The sequence below is a fragment of the Microtus oregoni genome, unplaced genomic scaffold (genome assembly GCF_018167655.1).
Source record: "Microtus oregoni isolate MIOR12 unplaced genomic scaffold, Mior012 000013F_ref0000133, whole genome shotgun sequence".
Lineage (NCBI taxonomy): Eukaryota > Metazoa > Chordata > Mammalia > Rodentia > Cricetidae > Microtus > Microtus oregoni.
Genome location: NW_024543072.1, coordinates 32,520,441 through 32,537,490, shown reverse-complemented (window position 1 = coordinate 32,537,490; position 17,050 = coordinate 32,520,441). Strand labels below are relative to the sequence as shown.

General features: G+C 47.1%; 1 protein-coding gene across 3 annotated transcripts; it reads right to left on the bottom strand.

Annotated features, from left to right (window-relative positions):
- Nucleotides 1-270: 270 nt before the first annotated feature.
- Pogk (pogo transposable element derived with KRAB domain) lies at nt 271-14,573 on the bottom strand. Of its 3 annotated transcripts, none has more exons than XM_041662793.1 (7): nt 14,442-14,573; nt 13,721-14,070; nt 12,728-12,861; nt 7,867-7,993; nt 7,094-7,192; nt 4,112-5,579; nt 271-1,925 (listed from the first exon to the last, which is right to left on the bottom strand). In XM_041662793.1, the coding sequence occupies exons 3-6, from the start codon at nt 12,857-12,859 to the stop codon at nt 4,120-4,122; spliced, it is 1,818 nt and encodes a 605-aa protein (XP_041518727.1). In that variant the 5' UTR covers nt 12,860-12,861; nt 13,721-14,070; nt 14,442-14,573; the 3' UTR covers nt 271-1,925; nt 4,112-4,119. The 3 variants fall into 3 exon arrangements, with proteins under 3 accessions (XP_041518727.1, XP_041518728.1, XP_041518729.1); XM_041662794.1 differs by having other exon boundaries at nt 14,501-14,556; XM_041662795.1 differs by lacking the exon at nt 13,721-14,070 and having other exon boundaries at nt 14,501-14,520.
- Nucleotides 14,574-17,050: the final 2,477 nt, after the last annotated feature.

The following is a 17,050-nucleotide window of genomic DNA, read 5'->3' as shown; positions in this document are numbered from 1 at the left end:
TGACTCATCTGTAACTTTTATGGATGTCCTTCTTAACATGACTTATTGAGGAAACCTATCCAAACCCCTCCAACTTTTAAGAACTAGTTTTAAACCCCATATTCCCCTCAAAAAAAAAAAATGCCTGTAACACAGTACATCCCATGAGGCCTTTGCTTCAAAGGTGTAATACAATGCTACCAAATCTGATGAATCAGATATAGGCAATAGATTAAAATTTAACTTTTGACAATACCAACGGATAAACAAAACGACCAGAGCCTATTGTCTTTGTTATCAAAGTTTATTACTGGGATCAGCTTCTATTTAGTGGAGAGTAGCAGTCTCAGTGTGCTATGGTAACTTTCTGGTTAACTGTTATTCTGCTAAACAACTGTACTGGGGCTGTTCAGCATAGATCGTCTTCAGCCAGTGAAGGAGAACTCCCAGAAGACCCTGGCAGCAGAACCATCACTCTAGGAAAGTTCCAGTGCTATGCAACCTGTAAGGCATCTCAGCTGATGAGAATGAAACAGGAGTTAGGTCCATTTTCTACTCTTTGTTAAGATACCTGGCTTCTGTGTGGGAAGCCCAAGATGACATCTTTTAAGCTCCCAAGCAAGAGAAAGAAAGTCGGGAAAGAGGACAGGGAAGGAGGGAAAACCTGATGGGATGGAGAGTAACATGTCATGTGGGGATGACAGGACAGCACAGACAGAGCCAATCAGAAACAATTAAGATGTCTGTTCATTCGGATCTTAGGAGTCATTCTCATGTGTTTGGAACTCTGACAAACTGGTTAAAAGAGATCAGAAAAGTGGACAGCAAACAGGTAGCAAACAGGTAAATGCGCACCCGAGCAGAAACTGGTAAAGATGCCATGCACGGTGGACAGTGTCCACATGAGCTGAATGGAGGAGGAAAAGTGGTTACAGCAACCTGTTGGGCAGACGGAGTATTTTGAATGACAGATCTAGCAACGGCTTTGCCTATGAGGTTCTGGTAGAATTTTTGTAGCATAGATAGCTTTGAAGGAATGTTTTTCTTAACAGTTAACTTACACAAGAATGCAAATTACTATTGTGGAAAAAGTCAATGACTCATACATATTTTGTGAAGTCTGAAAGCAGCTGTGGCTCAAGGCCCAATCCCTCCCATGCCCTTTAGATTAAAATATTAAAGAAATTAACCCAAGTATGAGTCAGTGGGCCTCGTTCTGTGTAGACAGCAGATGATTTAGAGACTTCTGCAAGCAGCCTGAAGAGCAAAGGCTTGTATACCAAGGGTTGCCTCATTAAAGAGGGTAATAGGGAAAGTAGGGTCATCAACCCTAAAAAGGTCTAGCTGCCGACCAGATTAGGAAGGTAAGTCCAACAGCATCATTTATTTTAAACTCTCATCTTCCATACTAACCTAGGTTACCTCTAGAAAAGCCATCTTCCGGCACCAAGCCAGTGTCTCGATTTTGTGGTTATTAATCTCATTCCCTCAGTGACGTGTAAGAACAGCAGTACAGGAGTGATGGCTTTCTACCAGAGCTTTTCTGTAGTCTTGACCTGTGTGGAGTCAGGCTCTACTGGAGCGTCTGCAAAGGTTTATACTTGAGGTTTCTGCTCCACAGAAGAGACACGAGAGCTGTGGTGACATGGCGCATCTTGGTGATGAACATTCTCTTCTCCAGGAAATATCTTTGTCCATTTGTGTTTACAGGCTTCTATAACGAGCAGAGGAGACAGCTCCCAAAGGAGGAACAGGACAGAATGTTGTTCTAAGCTTGTTGGCTGACACCGGATGGGATAGGGTGGGTGGGGCTGTCATGAAATGGGATGCTCAGGCTGCTGTCCAGACCTGAGATGTTCAGAGCCTATTGTCCTTTTCGGCCCCTCTGCAGCCATCTTCTTACAAGTGCTCTTTTCTTCCAGGTGCTTCTATCACAGTTTCATTTGCTGGAAAACAAGAGAACCTAAGCTTAGATTCCTGGATATTTCCTAACTTAAAAATATAGCATTCTATTCCATGACAGGAGGTTGTTTTAATGCCGTTGTGTATCCCTGTCTATTTCCAACACTCCCTGATGGCATCTGGAGCAGAAACTCATGCTGACTGGGCTGAGTACCTGTTTGCACAGCTGTGGTTTAGCATCGTTTCCTGCCCTCTCGTCTTCCAGGACAGGTTCTGATTGGGTTCCTCGAGTGGTACATTGCTTAGAAAATCACAAATGTTTTCTAACAGAGGGGAAAAGCAAGAATGAGAAAAGACAAAACAACTACAACTACAGCTGCCAGTGGGGACAGCAGAGTGGGCAGTGGGGAAGGAGCCTGACTCAACGGGACTTTACAGAGTGGGGGCAGCAGGAGGAGCCTGACTCCATAGGACTTTACAGAGTGGGGGCAGCAGGAGGAGCCTGACTCCATAGGACTTTACAGAGTGGGGGCAGCAGGAGGAGCCTGACTCCATAGGACTTTACACAGAGTGGGGGCAGCAGGAGGAGCCTGACTCCATAGGACTTTACACAGAGTGGGGGCAGCAGGAGGAGCTTGACTCTATGGGACTTTACACAGAGTGGGGGCATGGGAAGATAGATCAGATCTCAGTTATCTTGAATGTAGTTTTATAACTGCTCTACCCTAGGTTTAGGGCTGTGGCGAGGGTAGGATGTCAGGGCAGGAAGGAGGTGTATGCCACTAAGAGCCTGTGCTTGGGTGGAGATTTCCATTAGGATTTCAGTTGGATGGTGGGTGGGCAAGTAAAATGTACACTAATAAAAATGTCTTCTTTTTCTTTTTATAAAGGGAAGGTATGTTAAGATAGTTTTAGGTCTCCTGTTAAGAGATGGGCCACTTTCCTTTCCAGAGGCTGTAGGTGGAAAATGAGAATGGGTGAGGTGTCTGTGCTTCCCATGTGTCCCCTATTCTGGTATTCTCCCGCTCACTCAAGGTGTATAGGGCTGTGTGGGCTTTCCAGGTGGGCTCTGCCTGGCTCCCATCCCTGCTTTCTTCCAATGTCGCTCCTCTTCTGCTTCCCCCTTATCACCTGATGACCTTAGGGCCTTAAACTTCACTCACTGTAGTACTATTTCTAGAGATCAATTTTCAAATAAATTTATTTTTGTGTGTATGTGTTGGACTGCACAAAGATATGTGTACCATATGCATGCAGGTACCGGCAGAGGCCAGAAGAGGGCACTGTATTCGTCGGAACTGGAATTCCCCTGGTTGTGAGCTGTCATGTTGGTGCTGGGAACTGAACTCTAGGCTTCTGCAAGAACGAACAGTAAGCACTCTTAACTGCTGAGCCATCTCTCAAGCCCAAAGATTTATTTTTAATTATATATACTGTGTTTCTGTGTAGAAATGAGCATGTGACTACAGGTGCCTAACAGGTTAAGAGGTTCCCTGGGTCTCCTGATGCTGGAGTCACAGGTGATTGTGAGCTGCATCATACAGGTGCTGGGAACTAAACTCTGGTTCTTTGCAAGGGCAGCACATCCTCTTCACCGCTGAGCCAGCTCTGCAGCCCTTTCAAGACCGAATTAACACTTTTCAGACATCTGTTGACAATAGGAACTGACTGTAATGGTTCACCCCAGCTAAGTTCCATAAGACTAAGATGATGTTTTAAAACTCTCAACATTCCCTAGAGGAAAGCAAACAATACATATTATGATCACCCCAGGACACAGAGCTGAGGCTCAGAGGTACTAAAGCAGACTCCACTCTCTCCCTGGGTCATGGTCCCGCAGATCAGCAACAAGCAGTGCAACTATGTTAAGTAATGCAAGCACACAGACCAGCCATAAAAGTTCAGAATTTTTAAGAGAAGAAAGTTATCTTCCCAGACAAACTTTGTGAATGGAACACTGTTGGACCAAGTAACTTTCTGCAGTAGTACTGCTTTCATGTGAAGTGTTCCGGCAGCTCCTTGTTCACCTTACCCACTACAGAGGCGTTCCTGGATCCAGGCCACAGAACAAAATACCAAAGAGAGAATGTTGATGACCTGTTGTCTACACTGTGGCATGGCAGGCTTTTTTTGAGCAGAACTGGAAAAGAGACTCGTGGCCAGAAAAAGGGTGAGTGCTAGACATGACGGGGCATCAGTGATGGTGAGAGCTGCTGGCCAGTTACCTCACCTCTTTCCTCAGTTGACTGCCACACTTTCAGCATCACATTCCTTTGGTGGTTCTCTGGATAGCTCACTCTCAATTTCCCACAGAACGTCATCTTCCTCCTCTAAGTTGCTGGAAATGTGGCATTTTCTGAACCCCTGGACAATTGATTCACTTGAGATGCTGTTCCATGCCATCATGACCCACTCCAGGAAGAGGCCCAGCGGTGGCTTCTTAGCATTTCCAGTGGGGCTCAGTGCCAGGTTCCCTGCCAGAAGCCAGTTGTAATACTGGGCCCGGACACTGTCATTCAGAGGCTTGTAGACCACCATATCCAACACCTGCAGCTGTGACGTCAGACCACCTGGGATGATCACCATATCTGTGTTCATGCTTTCCATGGAACTCTTTACCGAGTCAGTGGCATGACACCGGAAGCCATTCAGGATCAACATCCCTCGTTGTTTGGGCACAGCTCCAGTCCTCCGTTTCCACACAACTTCCAACCAATCTTGCATCAAGTCCTCAGTCATCCACCCATAGCGGTGGCAGCGGATTTCCATGCCACTGGGGAACTTCCCAGGGGGAATATATGTTCCCCTCAAAATGACATATGGGGGTAACTTCCTCCCATCAGCCAAGACACCCAGCATGGCTGTGATCTTCAATTTCTCCCTACCTGGTGTCTTGACCAGGACAGGCTTTTCACCCTGGTTGTCTACAGTCACTCTAGAGGGCACTTCTAAGCAAATGGGTGTCTCATCTGCATTGCCCATCTGTGCTACTTCATAGTCATGCGTCCGGCGTAGAGCCAGCACGCTCTGCTGGTAAGTGATGAGCTTCTCAGTCAGGTCCTCGGCCAGGTGCTGGGGAACCGGCACTTTATGCCTCAGAGATAGGTCATACCTTCTCATCATTCTTCTACACCAGCCCAGACTTGCCTTGAATCCTTTCTCTGGAATGTTCATTTCCTGGGCAATTTCAAGAGCTTTCAACTGCATTGCTTCCCTGGTAATGGGGTCCCCTTTGGCCTGCATATATCTGACATACTCGGCAACACGCTGGTCCACCAGAGCAAACCTTCCATTCTTAGGGCCTCGGAATGCCCGCCGCATGGCATGGGCATTTTGGAGCTGTGGCTTCACTTTTCGCCAGTCTCGAACATTTTTTTCCAATACCCCAAACTGCTTGGCAGCCTGACAGTTGTTGGTGCTTTCAGCATACTCCACCACCATCAATTTGAACCCGGCATCGTAGCTGCGGCGCATGCCCCTACTGAACTGAAACCTGCTAGCCAAGTCATCAGCTGAGAGGTCACACCCTGGGAAGCCCAGGGCCATGTAGAAGGGGTACCCCTCACTCCATTCAGGCAGCTCAGCGATGTCCCGAGGCAGATGCCAAAAGCTGTTGAATTGCTGAGGTTGAGGGAAAGGGGAGGTGGCAGTCACTGGGCTTGCCCAATGTGGAGTGTTAAAGTCGGATTCTTCATTTTCTAGAAGATAAGTAAGAAGGGCAAAAATAATGCCATGTTTAATCTGGCACTCATAAAAGTGAACCAAAAGTTTAACAAATAACCCAGACTAAGTCCTTATCTATGTCCCATTAGCATGGGCTAACCAAATCTTATTTTCACAGTACTCAAGCAAAGAAACCATAGATGCTATGAAATACAGCACAGCCACCAAGCTATGAAGTGATGAGAGAACTTTCAGTGGGAACTGAATACAGGTACTAAACCTGGAGCAAATAATATCAGGACCACGTTCGGATGAAAACAATGTTTATGTGTGGGCCTGGTGGTGTAGCCCTGTAATCCCAGCTATTTGGGAGGCAAAGGCAGGAGGAGGATTCTCAAGTTCATTGCCACACTGTCTCAAAATATAACGGAAACAAAAAGACAGCTGGGGCTAGAGCTTGCTTATCAGGCTCCATCCCCACTCACACCAGTACCACCCATTGCTAATGTGGATGGGAGCCAAATGTCTCCATATTCCTACCTAATACCACAAATATCTGGATGCACCATGCGCTGACTCACAGCCCTGCAACTGAACTGAACCAAATCAAAATAAAGCAACAAAAACAGACCTACAGCAAAACCCAAGTTAGCAAAATGAAGCCTATACTGCAGACGCCTGGCTCCTGCATGGCACAGACAGAACTGGTTCATCGTACATTTCCATGTGGAAGGTAGTCACAGGGAACGGTTTATCGTGATTACTGTATCTTCCAAAACATAATGTATTATTAAAAACAGCTATCACATGCCATTCATTAAGAGGCATTCTCAACTGTAACATTAGTAAAACAAAAGAAAAACATGTTGTGGAATCAGTGAAATATAGCATTTTAAACCCATCACAGAGAAAAGCAAATATATTTTGGTAGTCTCAAAATTAAGATACATAGGCACACACAAATGTGTGTACAGTATGTGGGTGTGTGTGGGTGCACTAATACACATACTTTTCCCCCTTCTTTTGAGGTTGTCTCATGTAGCTCAGGCTAAGAATGACCTTGAACTTCAGATCCTCCTGCCTCTACCTTCCAAGTGTTGGGACTAAATATATTTTTCCAACAAAATAACTATCCAAATGTGTGCTACAGCTCTTACTGTCTTTCCTACCCAGAATGGAACAGGAAGCCTAGAGTAACTAAATCTAGCAGTGCGCTTTGTCCCTCCTCTCATTATGCCTAATTTGTGGAGGCACATGGCATGCTGACAAAGCAGCCATGCACTCTGGTGTGGACCAAATGCTGTGTCAGCCTCAGGTCACTTCATCCATGCACCATGTGCACATCAAAGTGGAAACTCACAGCCAGTAATGAGGAACTGGAGGCCCAGGAGACAGGTCACCAAGTCCATACAGTGCTAAAAAGGGATCTTTGCATTCCAAAGCATACACACATTTGTGCCTCACTCCTAAATACACTACAGAATACACACTGAAACCGAAAACCTGGCTTATTTCCCTTGGGTGTATGCTGAACTGGTTCACACAGTACCTGCAAAGGTTACTCCCTGGAGCCGCCAGTCATCAGAATTAGGATACTCCTCTTCTCTTTCCAACCGACTGATCACGTCTGGCTTAGGGAATGGGAATTCTGTTCACAGGAAATAAAGCAGGGAAATAACTGTGTATTATGGAGTAAGGAACACCCTCACCCCCACTGAAGAAGACAGGAGCAGAGCTGGGTGATCCTTAGAAACACAAAGGATGGAAAGCATAGTCTGGGCATTCCTGGACCTCTGCTAATGGGAGCTGGTACTAGCAACAGCAAAGTACACTGACTAGCAGGGAGGGTGGGTGGATACAGTCGTTGAAACAATCAACATTTTGGAACCCAACTGACCAAAACTGGGAAATTCTTCCAAATGCTTATACTCTGAGAAGAGGGGTGATGCCACTCTCTGTGTTAGGGGGAGTACTCTTCGGTGCACCATCAAGTGTCTGAGGACAACAAAGCTTTCCTTCCCAAGGATACAGTCCTAGATCCATGATGACATTTTGAAGGCTACACTTTTTGTTTTATGTTTTTTTAAGTAACGAAAACACTTGGGCCAAAAGAGGACTGTTTTAAGAGCTAACGCGAGGTTTCAAATAGAAAGGCGCCATCTGTATGTCCTGCCCAAATCAAAACCAGGGAATGAAGCTGGCACAGCACGGGAAGAGAGTCCCATTCAGACGAGGAGACTAGATGCAACAGAGAAGACAGAGACAATGATACAGGTCTCTGGGTCCAGAGCTTCCCAGAGGCAAAGGAAAACAAAGCATTACCCAGGGACAGGACAATCTCATAATTCATCCTCATGACTTCCCGGTAGAGGGCTTTTTGTTGCTCTGTCAAAACTTCCCACTCCTCATCCGAAAAATATATGGCCACCTCATCAAATAGGACTGGTACCTGGAACATGAACAATACTTTCTCAATGATTAGCATGTACAGGCACAGATGTTCACATCTGATGGGCTGTGTCAGACAAGTGGGTACAACGAAGCCTTCACTCTCACAGGTCAGGGCTCTCACCCAGGGGGAATGGTCTGTCTATTCTCACTGCTCTTGGGGACAGGTACGTGTGAGACCTCCTGTGTCCCACCACCACAGCAGCTGCCATCATCAGGGTGGGGGACTCTGGGCATCGTCTCCTCAGAGACTGCATGAGATCTGCTCACAGTTCACCTGGGACTCCAAAGTCAAGACTCAGTCATGCCCTGAATAAATATCCCCATAAAGCTGTCCATCTCATCTTAGAACTATCTCCTAGCCAGAGACGCTAAACTGAACAGGATTACTGCTCTCCATGGCATCTTTGAGGATCACACAGACTCTCCTGAACGAGGCAACATTCTACACCAATGCTGTCCCAAGGAGAGTCATCTGGAGAAGGCACCTTACTAGGCCCTTCTAATCTAGGAGCAAAAGTAGCAAAGAAGGGCTAATTCGGGCCTCACGTACAGAATGAGATCCCAGCAAAATGGTAGGTAGGTTTTTATGCAAGACTAGGATGCCTGCTCCCTCCCTCATTCTTCCATCTCTTTTTCTGGGTCCCAGAAGGAGGGCAAGCCTTCCTAGCTAAAGGCCAGCAACCAAAACCTCTTACTTTTCCAACTGATTTGCTTTCTTTTCTACTGCATTTTCTTTTGGGGTCATTAGAAATCCTACTCCAAAGCTCATATTTAGTGTTAAGAAATCACCAATGAACTTATTTCTGGCATTCTCTCCTTCAAACTTATTTCTCAAAGCTCTATCTTGGGGCTGGGTGATCATATTGTTTCTCCTTAGCTTAGAAAAAAAAAATCAAGTGTATATGTGGCTAGTGGCCTCTTCAAGATCAAGTTGTCTGTCAGTCACTCACACACCATGGCCTTTCTTCCCTGTCAACTAGACCCACTTACTACTGTTACCACCAAACTCTCTTCTATATGCAAACACTTGCTGGGAAGGGCCCTACAGCTGCTTCTTGATCTCTCCCAATAATCTCACAACAGAGCAGATTTCCAGTTTAGTAAGGGCCATGGGGATGGGCTCAAGGGATCCTCATTTCTAGGCAAAAGACACACAGTCAATAGTGGCAAGGTTGAGACGTGGGCCCAGCACTGTGTGAGTCCAAGGCTCTCACTAGAAAGGAGAAAGCTTTGTCCCAAAGGACTCTCCATCCATCTTACACCTGTATTAACTGCTCATTGTTCCCTGATGCCTATCTATCTCTGCCCACTATCCCCTGGGCCCTTGAGGTCCTCTTCTTTCACACCCACCCATCTTCCAAGACCAAGCCCAGGCACACCATTCTCCAGGCTGTACACACACCTGCACAGCACCTTGATGTCCTGCTTGCAACTTTCTGGCTTGTCACACTGTGCATTTGTTTCACTTCTCTGCTCATCACTTAAATCTGACTTTGCTAAAAACAGCCTGCAATTACTTTGTTTCCCTAAGCCGAAGATGCTTCCGATAGCCAGTGGTTCTCAATCTTCCTAACGCTGTGACCCTTTAATAATAGTTCCTCATGCTGTGGTCACTCCTAGCCATAAAATTATTTCATTTTTGCTACTTCAAGAACTTTAATTTTGCTACTGTTATGAACTGTAAATATCTGATATGCAGTACATTTGACCCCCAGAGGTATCATGATCCACAGACTGAGAACTACTTCTATAGCTAGTATGCATATACTATATATTGCTGAATGAGTTATTGAGGCAAACATATTACCTCTGGATTTCTCTTCTCTTGTCATACTTGGAACTGTTTTAAAAATTAAAATTCTGTCAATAAACCAAGTCAACTCTTTGGAGTAAAACTGAACAAAACTTCACATGTGGAACAGCAGGAGATAAGAATGGTGTGGTTCCTAGGCTTTCCTCAGACGTCCTCAATCTGAAAACCAGGCAGCTCAGACAATTTCCAGTCTACTCTATTCCTATTACCCAAGATTTTAAACAACTCTCTCTTTGGCCTTTTCACTCCCTTACAAGTTCTAGATCTAGGCCATAACTATTTATAATCTCCTTCTGTTCACTGACAGAAGAATGCAGGCTTAGTTACACCAATCCCTGCAGAGCGGGTAACACATTCTAGACCCGGATAAATGTTGACTAGAGCTGGTGTGGAGACCCATCTTCTAATTAGCACATGGTTAAAGTATCTTCAACCAAGTCCAAAACAAGCACCCAATGCACAATAGAGAGGCTTAGAAGTCTCCCCAGAGCCCTGTGAAGTTGGGGCAAGACTTTGGGTCCTACTATGCAGGTCATTTATTTGCTCAAGCGCAGTACAAGGTAAGCAGCGCTGGCTGCAGTTCATGCTTCAGTCATCCCCCTTGGCCTAACAGTAAGAACCTGCAATTCCTGTCCTTCCTCTCTCTCGTGATTAAGGACTCATCAGAGGAGTGTTCTCCAGTTTGTGTGCACTATCTTGCTCTTCTGGGAAGCTGGAGTCCCAATCCTTATCTCCAAGGGTAACTGTTCTGTAAAGCACTTTCCTATTTGAGGCTTACTAGAGAGGCAGCACCTGAGAGGAGCTGGAACCACTGTATCAACAGAGCCCTGCAAGGTTAGGCACTGCCCAGGGTATTTCCAATCATGTAAACATATTATCTCTTTGAATTATTAAAATAAGCTACGGATATGGGGACTGCTACCGCTTCCTTATGGCTAAGGAAGCAGTGGCTAAGTAGCTTAGCTGAATTCATACAGCTAGAGTTTGATTCCAAAGCCAGTATTGTCTCAACAGGACTTACCAAGGTGACTAGTATATAATCCTTCCCAACTCTGCTCTACAGAGGCCTATTCCTGTAGACTGATGGGTTTAAGATTCATTCCTCAAAGTTACTCAGGCCAGCTTTAACTACCCAGCACAGCACACCATGTCCCATCCCCCGACTTTACCTTTTCACACTGCCTGTTTAGGTTCCAGCTTCAGGGTGTCTCCTAGCTCCACCCACAGCCTCTCTTCCATGCCTCTGACCATGCTGTTCTCTTGCCTGGAGATGAGCTCCCCCTTCCCTCTGCTCATCCCACTCTTTATAAGGCTCAGTTCAAAGTATATTTATTCTACTTGAAATTGTCTTTCTACTCCCATTCTATTACAGAGCATACTTACATGTGAGTACTTCTTATGAACCATCTTAATTATTAAAAAATATGATTTAAAATAGATTCTATTTTCTCTTCTCCTAATGTGCTAGATCAGAGTCTCAACCATATGCTACTGACATTTTGGACTACCCAGTTCCTCTCTGTATGTGCAGGGTACCTTCAACTGCACTGCAGATGTATAGGGAGATCCTTGGCTCAAACCAAGGATGCAATAAAGGCCTCACACCCCAACGTCTACTTTGGGTCACAACAACTAAAATTACCTCCATATACTGCTAAATGTTCCAGAGTGGGGAGGGGCAAAACTGTCCCCAGCTTAAGACTAGGCTTTCTCTAAGAAGCACATTGTCAGGCCTGAGTGAGAATCCTGAGCTGCCCTAGGCTGCTTCTTTCCCTTATGAGACTGGGGGCTGCAGGAAGGCAGGGATTTGTCTTAATGCTGTGCAGTGGCTGTGAATGGACAACTGACTTCCTGGAGCTTCCAAATGCCCAAACCCAAGCCCACCTCTCAAGCTGCCAGGCCCCCTCCTCCAGCCTTCAGCTACTCTGCTTACTTCTTTCCTGGGCAAGGCCCGCTTTTCTCATTTCAACACAATCAGATCTCTACTTTGACTACACCCGATTTCCATACTGCTCCAGCCTCTTTAGATATTCTGGGTTGCTCGATTTAACCTTAGAATCCAGGGTTTCTGCTGCTTTGAGGTCAGAACTGGGGAAGACAGGGTGACAAAAGCTAGCGGGTAAAAGGTAGCACAGCTTCAGATCAGTGAGCCCAGAGCTGGCGATGCCCGGCAGTTTACACACAGATGCGCTCCGCTGGTAGGGCTGCGGCTCAGGAAGTCAATGGACACAGGGATCTGGGCAGTAAAGCAGGTATCTTTTGGTACCTGAGGTCCTGTAGGAAGGGTGGACTAGGTAATTTGGAAGAAGGGTTTTTCTAGTTTTTTGCCTGCAGTTCTGTGTTCTATGATGAAAGGCTTCCCTTTTATTGGGCACAAAGGACATTATGTATTGATGATATTGATAATGTTTATACACAATATAAAACTAAGCAATATCCATTTATTACTTACTAAAAATATTTACAACTCGTGCTTAGTTTCCAGGCTCCAGTAACTATTGTAAGCAAACACATGTATTAGATACGGTCTCACTTACACTTGTACGTTCCCTGGAGCTTAGCATTTCCACTGACACCTGGGGGACACACAGCACTCAGCGACCCGAGTCTTAAAGGTATTTGGTGCCTACAATATCTATGATGCTATTAAGTCAGGCACAAGGGAAATGGGTGAATGACAAAGTGTCAGGCAGACAAGGTCTCAGTTTCTGAGACCTGAAATCAGCCTCGGTGCCGGAGGCCCCGTTCCCATCACCATTCCTCCCTCCACCATTTGCTCTGCCTTTTGAAGGCACAGGATTTTTTTTCCTCAGGAATGCAAACAAGAGTCTGGGCTATTTTTACTTCCCACATCTGCCCCAGGAGGAGACCTAAGGCAAACCTGGCTCCCAGGCTGGATTCCCATACCCTCTTACTTACCCACGAGCCTCTGGAACCAATCAGTACTTTCTGCATATCTATGGGGGGGCCATCCTCCAATCCTTGGATCCGAACGGCCTCCTCTCGCTCTTCTTTCAGAGTCCTGTCTTGAGGATAGGCTGGGGACTCCATCTCTGTGCGCAAGATTTAGCAGACAAGCCAGGTGTCAGTGAGAACTCTCAGACCAAGAGGGTGGTTAAGGCGCACACAAACCCGCAAAGCACTGTCTGCTTCCTTCCAGGCATTGGGATTAAAGGTGTACACTACTACACCTTGAACTCACAGAGATCTGTTTGTCTCTGCCTTCTAGGCACTGGGATTAAAGGCGTGTGCTACCAAACCTTGAAGTCACAGAGGTCAATCTCCCTCTGCCTCCCAAGTGTTGGGATTAAAGGAGTGTACTACTACACCCAACTACCCTCTTTCTTCCTTTTTTTACTTCTAAGAACTTTTAACTTTTAGCTTGCATATATTTTTAACACACTGCAAACCATTTAGAAATTTTAGAAATCAACAGATTGATATATGACACTCCCACATCACTTCCCCTTTTTGTTTAAACAAAAAAGGAAGGCTTTAACTTTAAAATAGCAAAGTTACATATAACAAAACAGTTATTAAGCAAGAATTAGTTACAATATTTATATCTACCTTATCTTTTATCATAACAGGGATTCAGGGAAAGCGGCTATTTCATCATTATTAGAGGGGCTGTGGGCAGATAATGTATTTGGCTAGCTTCAAATACTTAAAGCTTTCTGTGGTTCGGGAAGCCAGACTAGTAATTCCAAACCATTTGTGCAGAAGGACAGAAGTGAGAGCAGCGGACAGGCAAGGAGAGGTTTCCACAGTGCACTGACAGGCCTAAGCTTCCCATTGCCAGTACCAACTGAACCCGGAACCGGGGACAGAGGAGAGCGGTGCTGATCTGCTACCAGGCCAGAGTCTGAGTCTAGACGGGACGTTTGACTAGTTAGCACAAAAACTTATCACCTGGATTTTCCAGATTCACAGGCGCTGTCCACAGGCCAGTCCAGAAATTTAACAGTCTTTCTTCCTTAAAGGACCCCCCAAAGCGAAGTCCGTGACACGGAGGAGGGTGTGCCTGGGGGGCGAAGGCCAACCCAGACCTGGCAGGACTCCTCGCCTCTGGGTCGCAAATTCTCTGTACTCGAAGCTTCCTTAGGCCGGTACAAAGAGCTTCCCCTTAAAAGACTGCCGACAACTGCTGGGTGTGTAGGGAGTGTGCATCTCGTGCGTCCCATCTTCCGGGACTTTTGAAGCCAAGATCTTTCCGGAGTTCGGAGTCAGCGTCTCCAATGTTTCCGGAGGCGGGAGGCGGCCTGCGGAGGCAGGAATGCCCGTGAGGTCCCGGGAGCCTGGGCCTGAAGTTGGCCGCGGCCTGCACCCGGCGGCGGGGCGGGAGGTGGGAGGGGCCGGCGCGAAGGTGCCCGCCGCCGCCGTCGCTCTGCTCACTCCAGCCATCTTGCCCGACCCTTCCCCCGCCGTCGCAGCACGCGCTCCCAGCTCGGGTGCCCCGTGCACCTGCAGGGCGGCGACACCCCCACACCGCCCACCTCCCCGGCCGGCCAGCAACAAAGGCGGCGGCGGCGACAGCTGCCGTCGGCGGCCCCCGCCCAGCCGCGGCCCAGCTTCCCCCAAACACCAGTCCCGAGGAGAGGCCGCCCCAGCCCCGCGTCCTGCGCGCACTCACCCCGGCCGAACGGGCGGTGTCGCCGCCGAGGGCGACAAGGGCTGCGGCCCAGCACTCACCGCGCCACCAGCTCCGCCGCTCCAGCCGCCCCAGCGCGGCCCCACGCGACCGTGCGAGGACACGTGGTGGGAGGGGAGGGGAGGGCGGGACCGAGGGTGTTAGGGGGCGGGGCGTGGGCGATGACGTCAGCGGGCCTCGGCGGTGCTTCCGGCGACCTCGGTGCTGCAAACCGACCTAGATCACTCGGGAGCAGAGCGGTCTTCCTCAGTGGTTGGCTCGATCGTCGCTGCTGAGGTGGGCGTTTGCTCGGCGGGACACCGGTGACCGCTCGGCACAGGCGTCCAGGAATAATGCACTGTGACCCTAGCCCACCGAGGAGGTGGACGGGTGACCCGACTTCGCGTTCCTATTCTGCCCAGAACGCTGTTCCTGGCATACCAGAGACGCTATTGACCATTAACTCCCAAGCATGTAATCCCCTGGACGAAGCAGCGGTGTAGAAGTTCTTTCGAGTTGTTTGCCTGCAACTCTGGAGAATATAGCAACAATTGAAAGACCCCCGGTGCTGGGGTGACTCTCAAGTCTCGGGATAACACAACCCCCCCTCACGAGAGACCCAGTAACTCACGAGAGACCATCCTTGCTGCAATCACACGAGGCTTTTTTTTTTTCTTTTCTTTTCTTTTTTTTTTTTTTTTTGGTTTTTTCGAGACAGGGTTTCTCTCTGGTTTTGGAGCCTATCCTGGAACTAGCTCTTGTAGACCAGGCTGGTTTCGAACTCGCAGAGATCCGCCTGCCTCTGCCTCCCGAGTGCTGGGATTAAAGGCATGCGCCACCGCCACCCGGCCACAGGAGGCTTTAATTGATGAGATGAGACGGCGGGAACCAGTGCACTGGGGCTGAGACTCGTAACCCACGCAGGGGAAGAGTTCTACCCCGAGTGACCGGACCGGGAGAAGGAGTTTTTAAGGGAAGAAACCAAGGTCCAGTAATCCAAAAGGGTCGTAGAAAATTCTGAAAATCCAGTGAAGGTCACAAGGGGGCAACTCCACGCCTCTAGGACCACTCCCAAGGTCATAATCAGCTAGTTCCTAAAACATAGTACAATGACATTCACCTGTTTCTCAAGATTATAATCTAACTTTATCTTTAGCTAGTTCCTGAAACACAGTCACTAAATTGACTAATGCTAGATTCCTGATTCTTCTCTTCCTGGTTAGATTTGTGGCTATTTTCTTCCTGCTGGGGGGCGGGGGGGGGGACCATCCAGGTCTTTCACAATGTTCCAAGAGACCCCGCAACCCTTATTATTCTAGAAGATTCTCCAGTTAGATTTATGTTGGGAGCTTGGTAGCTTTTTATAAAAAAAAAAAAAACCACCCTGTTGATACTTATTAAACCCCTAGGAGAGACTGAGTTCTACTTGGGGGCTGATTGATTCATAGCTGAGAGGAAGGGGTGTGGATGTGAGGGGATGGAAAATTACCAAGAGGAATTATCAGAGGTTAAGGGATTCTTGCTAAACTCACTGAACAGGATTCTTGTTGAAAGCGGGCCAGGGTGATCAGATATCAAGGGTGCTAAACTGACTGAGGGGGTTTCTAGCTAAAAACTAGGCTGGGCAAGCCGAAGATGGGGCGGGCACCAAGGCAGAGAGGCCTCTCCCAGGACTCAAGCCTAACTGATCAAGGGAATAACCTTTTTTTATAAAAAGAAAAAGATTTATTTTATTTTAAATTAAACGTGCGTGGTACATATTTATGCTGAAGGGATAAACAGAATACCCTTGGAGTTGAAGTTAACAGTTCGTGGTGAAGCCCCCTGAAGGAGATGCTAGGAACCAAACTCTGATCCTTTCCAAGAGCAGCGCGCTCAGCCCGTGAGCTGTCTCCACAGCTCCAAGGGAAGCTTTCTTTATATATTTTAAACGCATTGCTTATGCACAAAATGTGTGTGTAAGCACAAATTCCATGGCATAGATGTGCTGTGCTTTTAACACATAAAGTACAGTACCATGGATACAGCTTTGAAATGTTACCGCTGGCAAGAGAGGAGAAGTCTTAATCATTGGATAGAAATTACAGAATTGAGAGCAGAGGTTAGAAATTCCTTGCTGTTGTCTTTTTTTTTTTTTTTTAAGTTTTTCGAGACAGGGTTTCTCTGTGGTTTTGGAGCCTGTCCTGGAACTAGCTCTTGTAGACCAGGCTGGTCTTGAACTCACAAAGATCCGCCTGCCTCTGCCTCCCAAGTGCTGGGATTAAAGGCGTGCGCCACCACTGCCCGGCCCTTGCTGTTGTCTTAATGGACAGCTCTTTTGATGTGTAAATTTAATCTTTTAGAAGCGGGAGTGACAGCTTAATTTGATTGCTATTCTCATTTTAGCTTTTCTGAGAGAAAGGGCAGTTTCCAGTGGAAAAGCAAGACGGTTGTCAGCAAGAGACAAGGGTACTCGGTCATTGTTGGCGCTTCAACTTCCTTAAAAAATGATTGTGCGTTCTGATGTAAGAAAAGAAAAAGCAATACTAAGTTCTAGTCTTCAAGAGCTCCAATATTATTTAAGTATCCGTAAGAAGAGGCTCTTCAATGACCTATTTGAATCTTTTAAATTT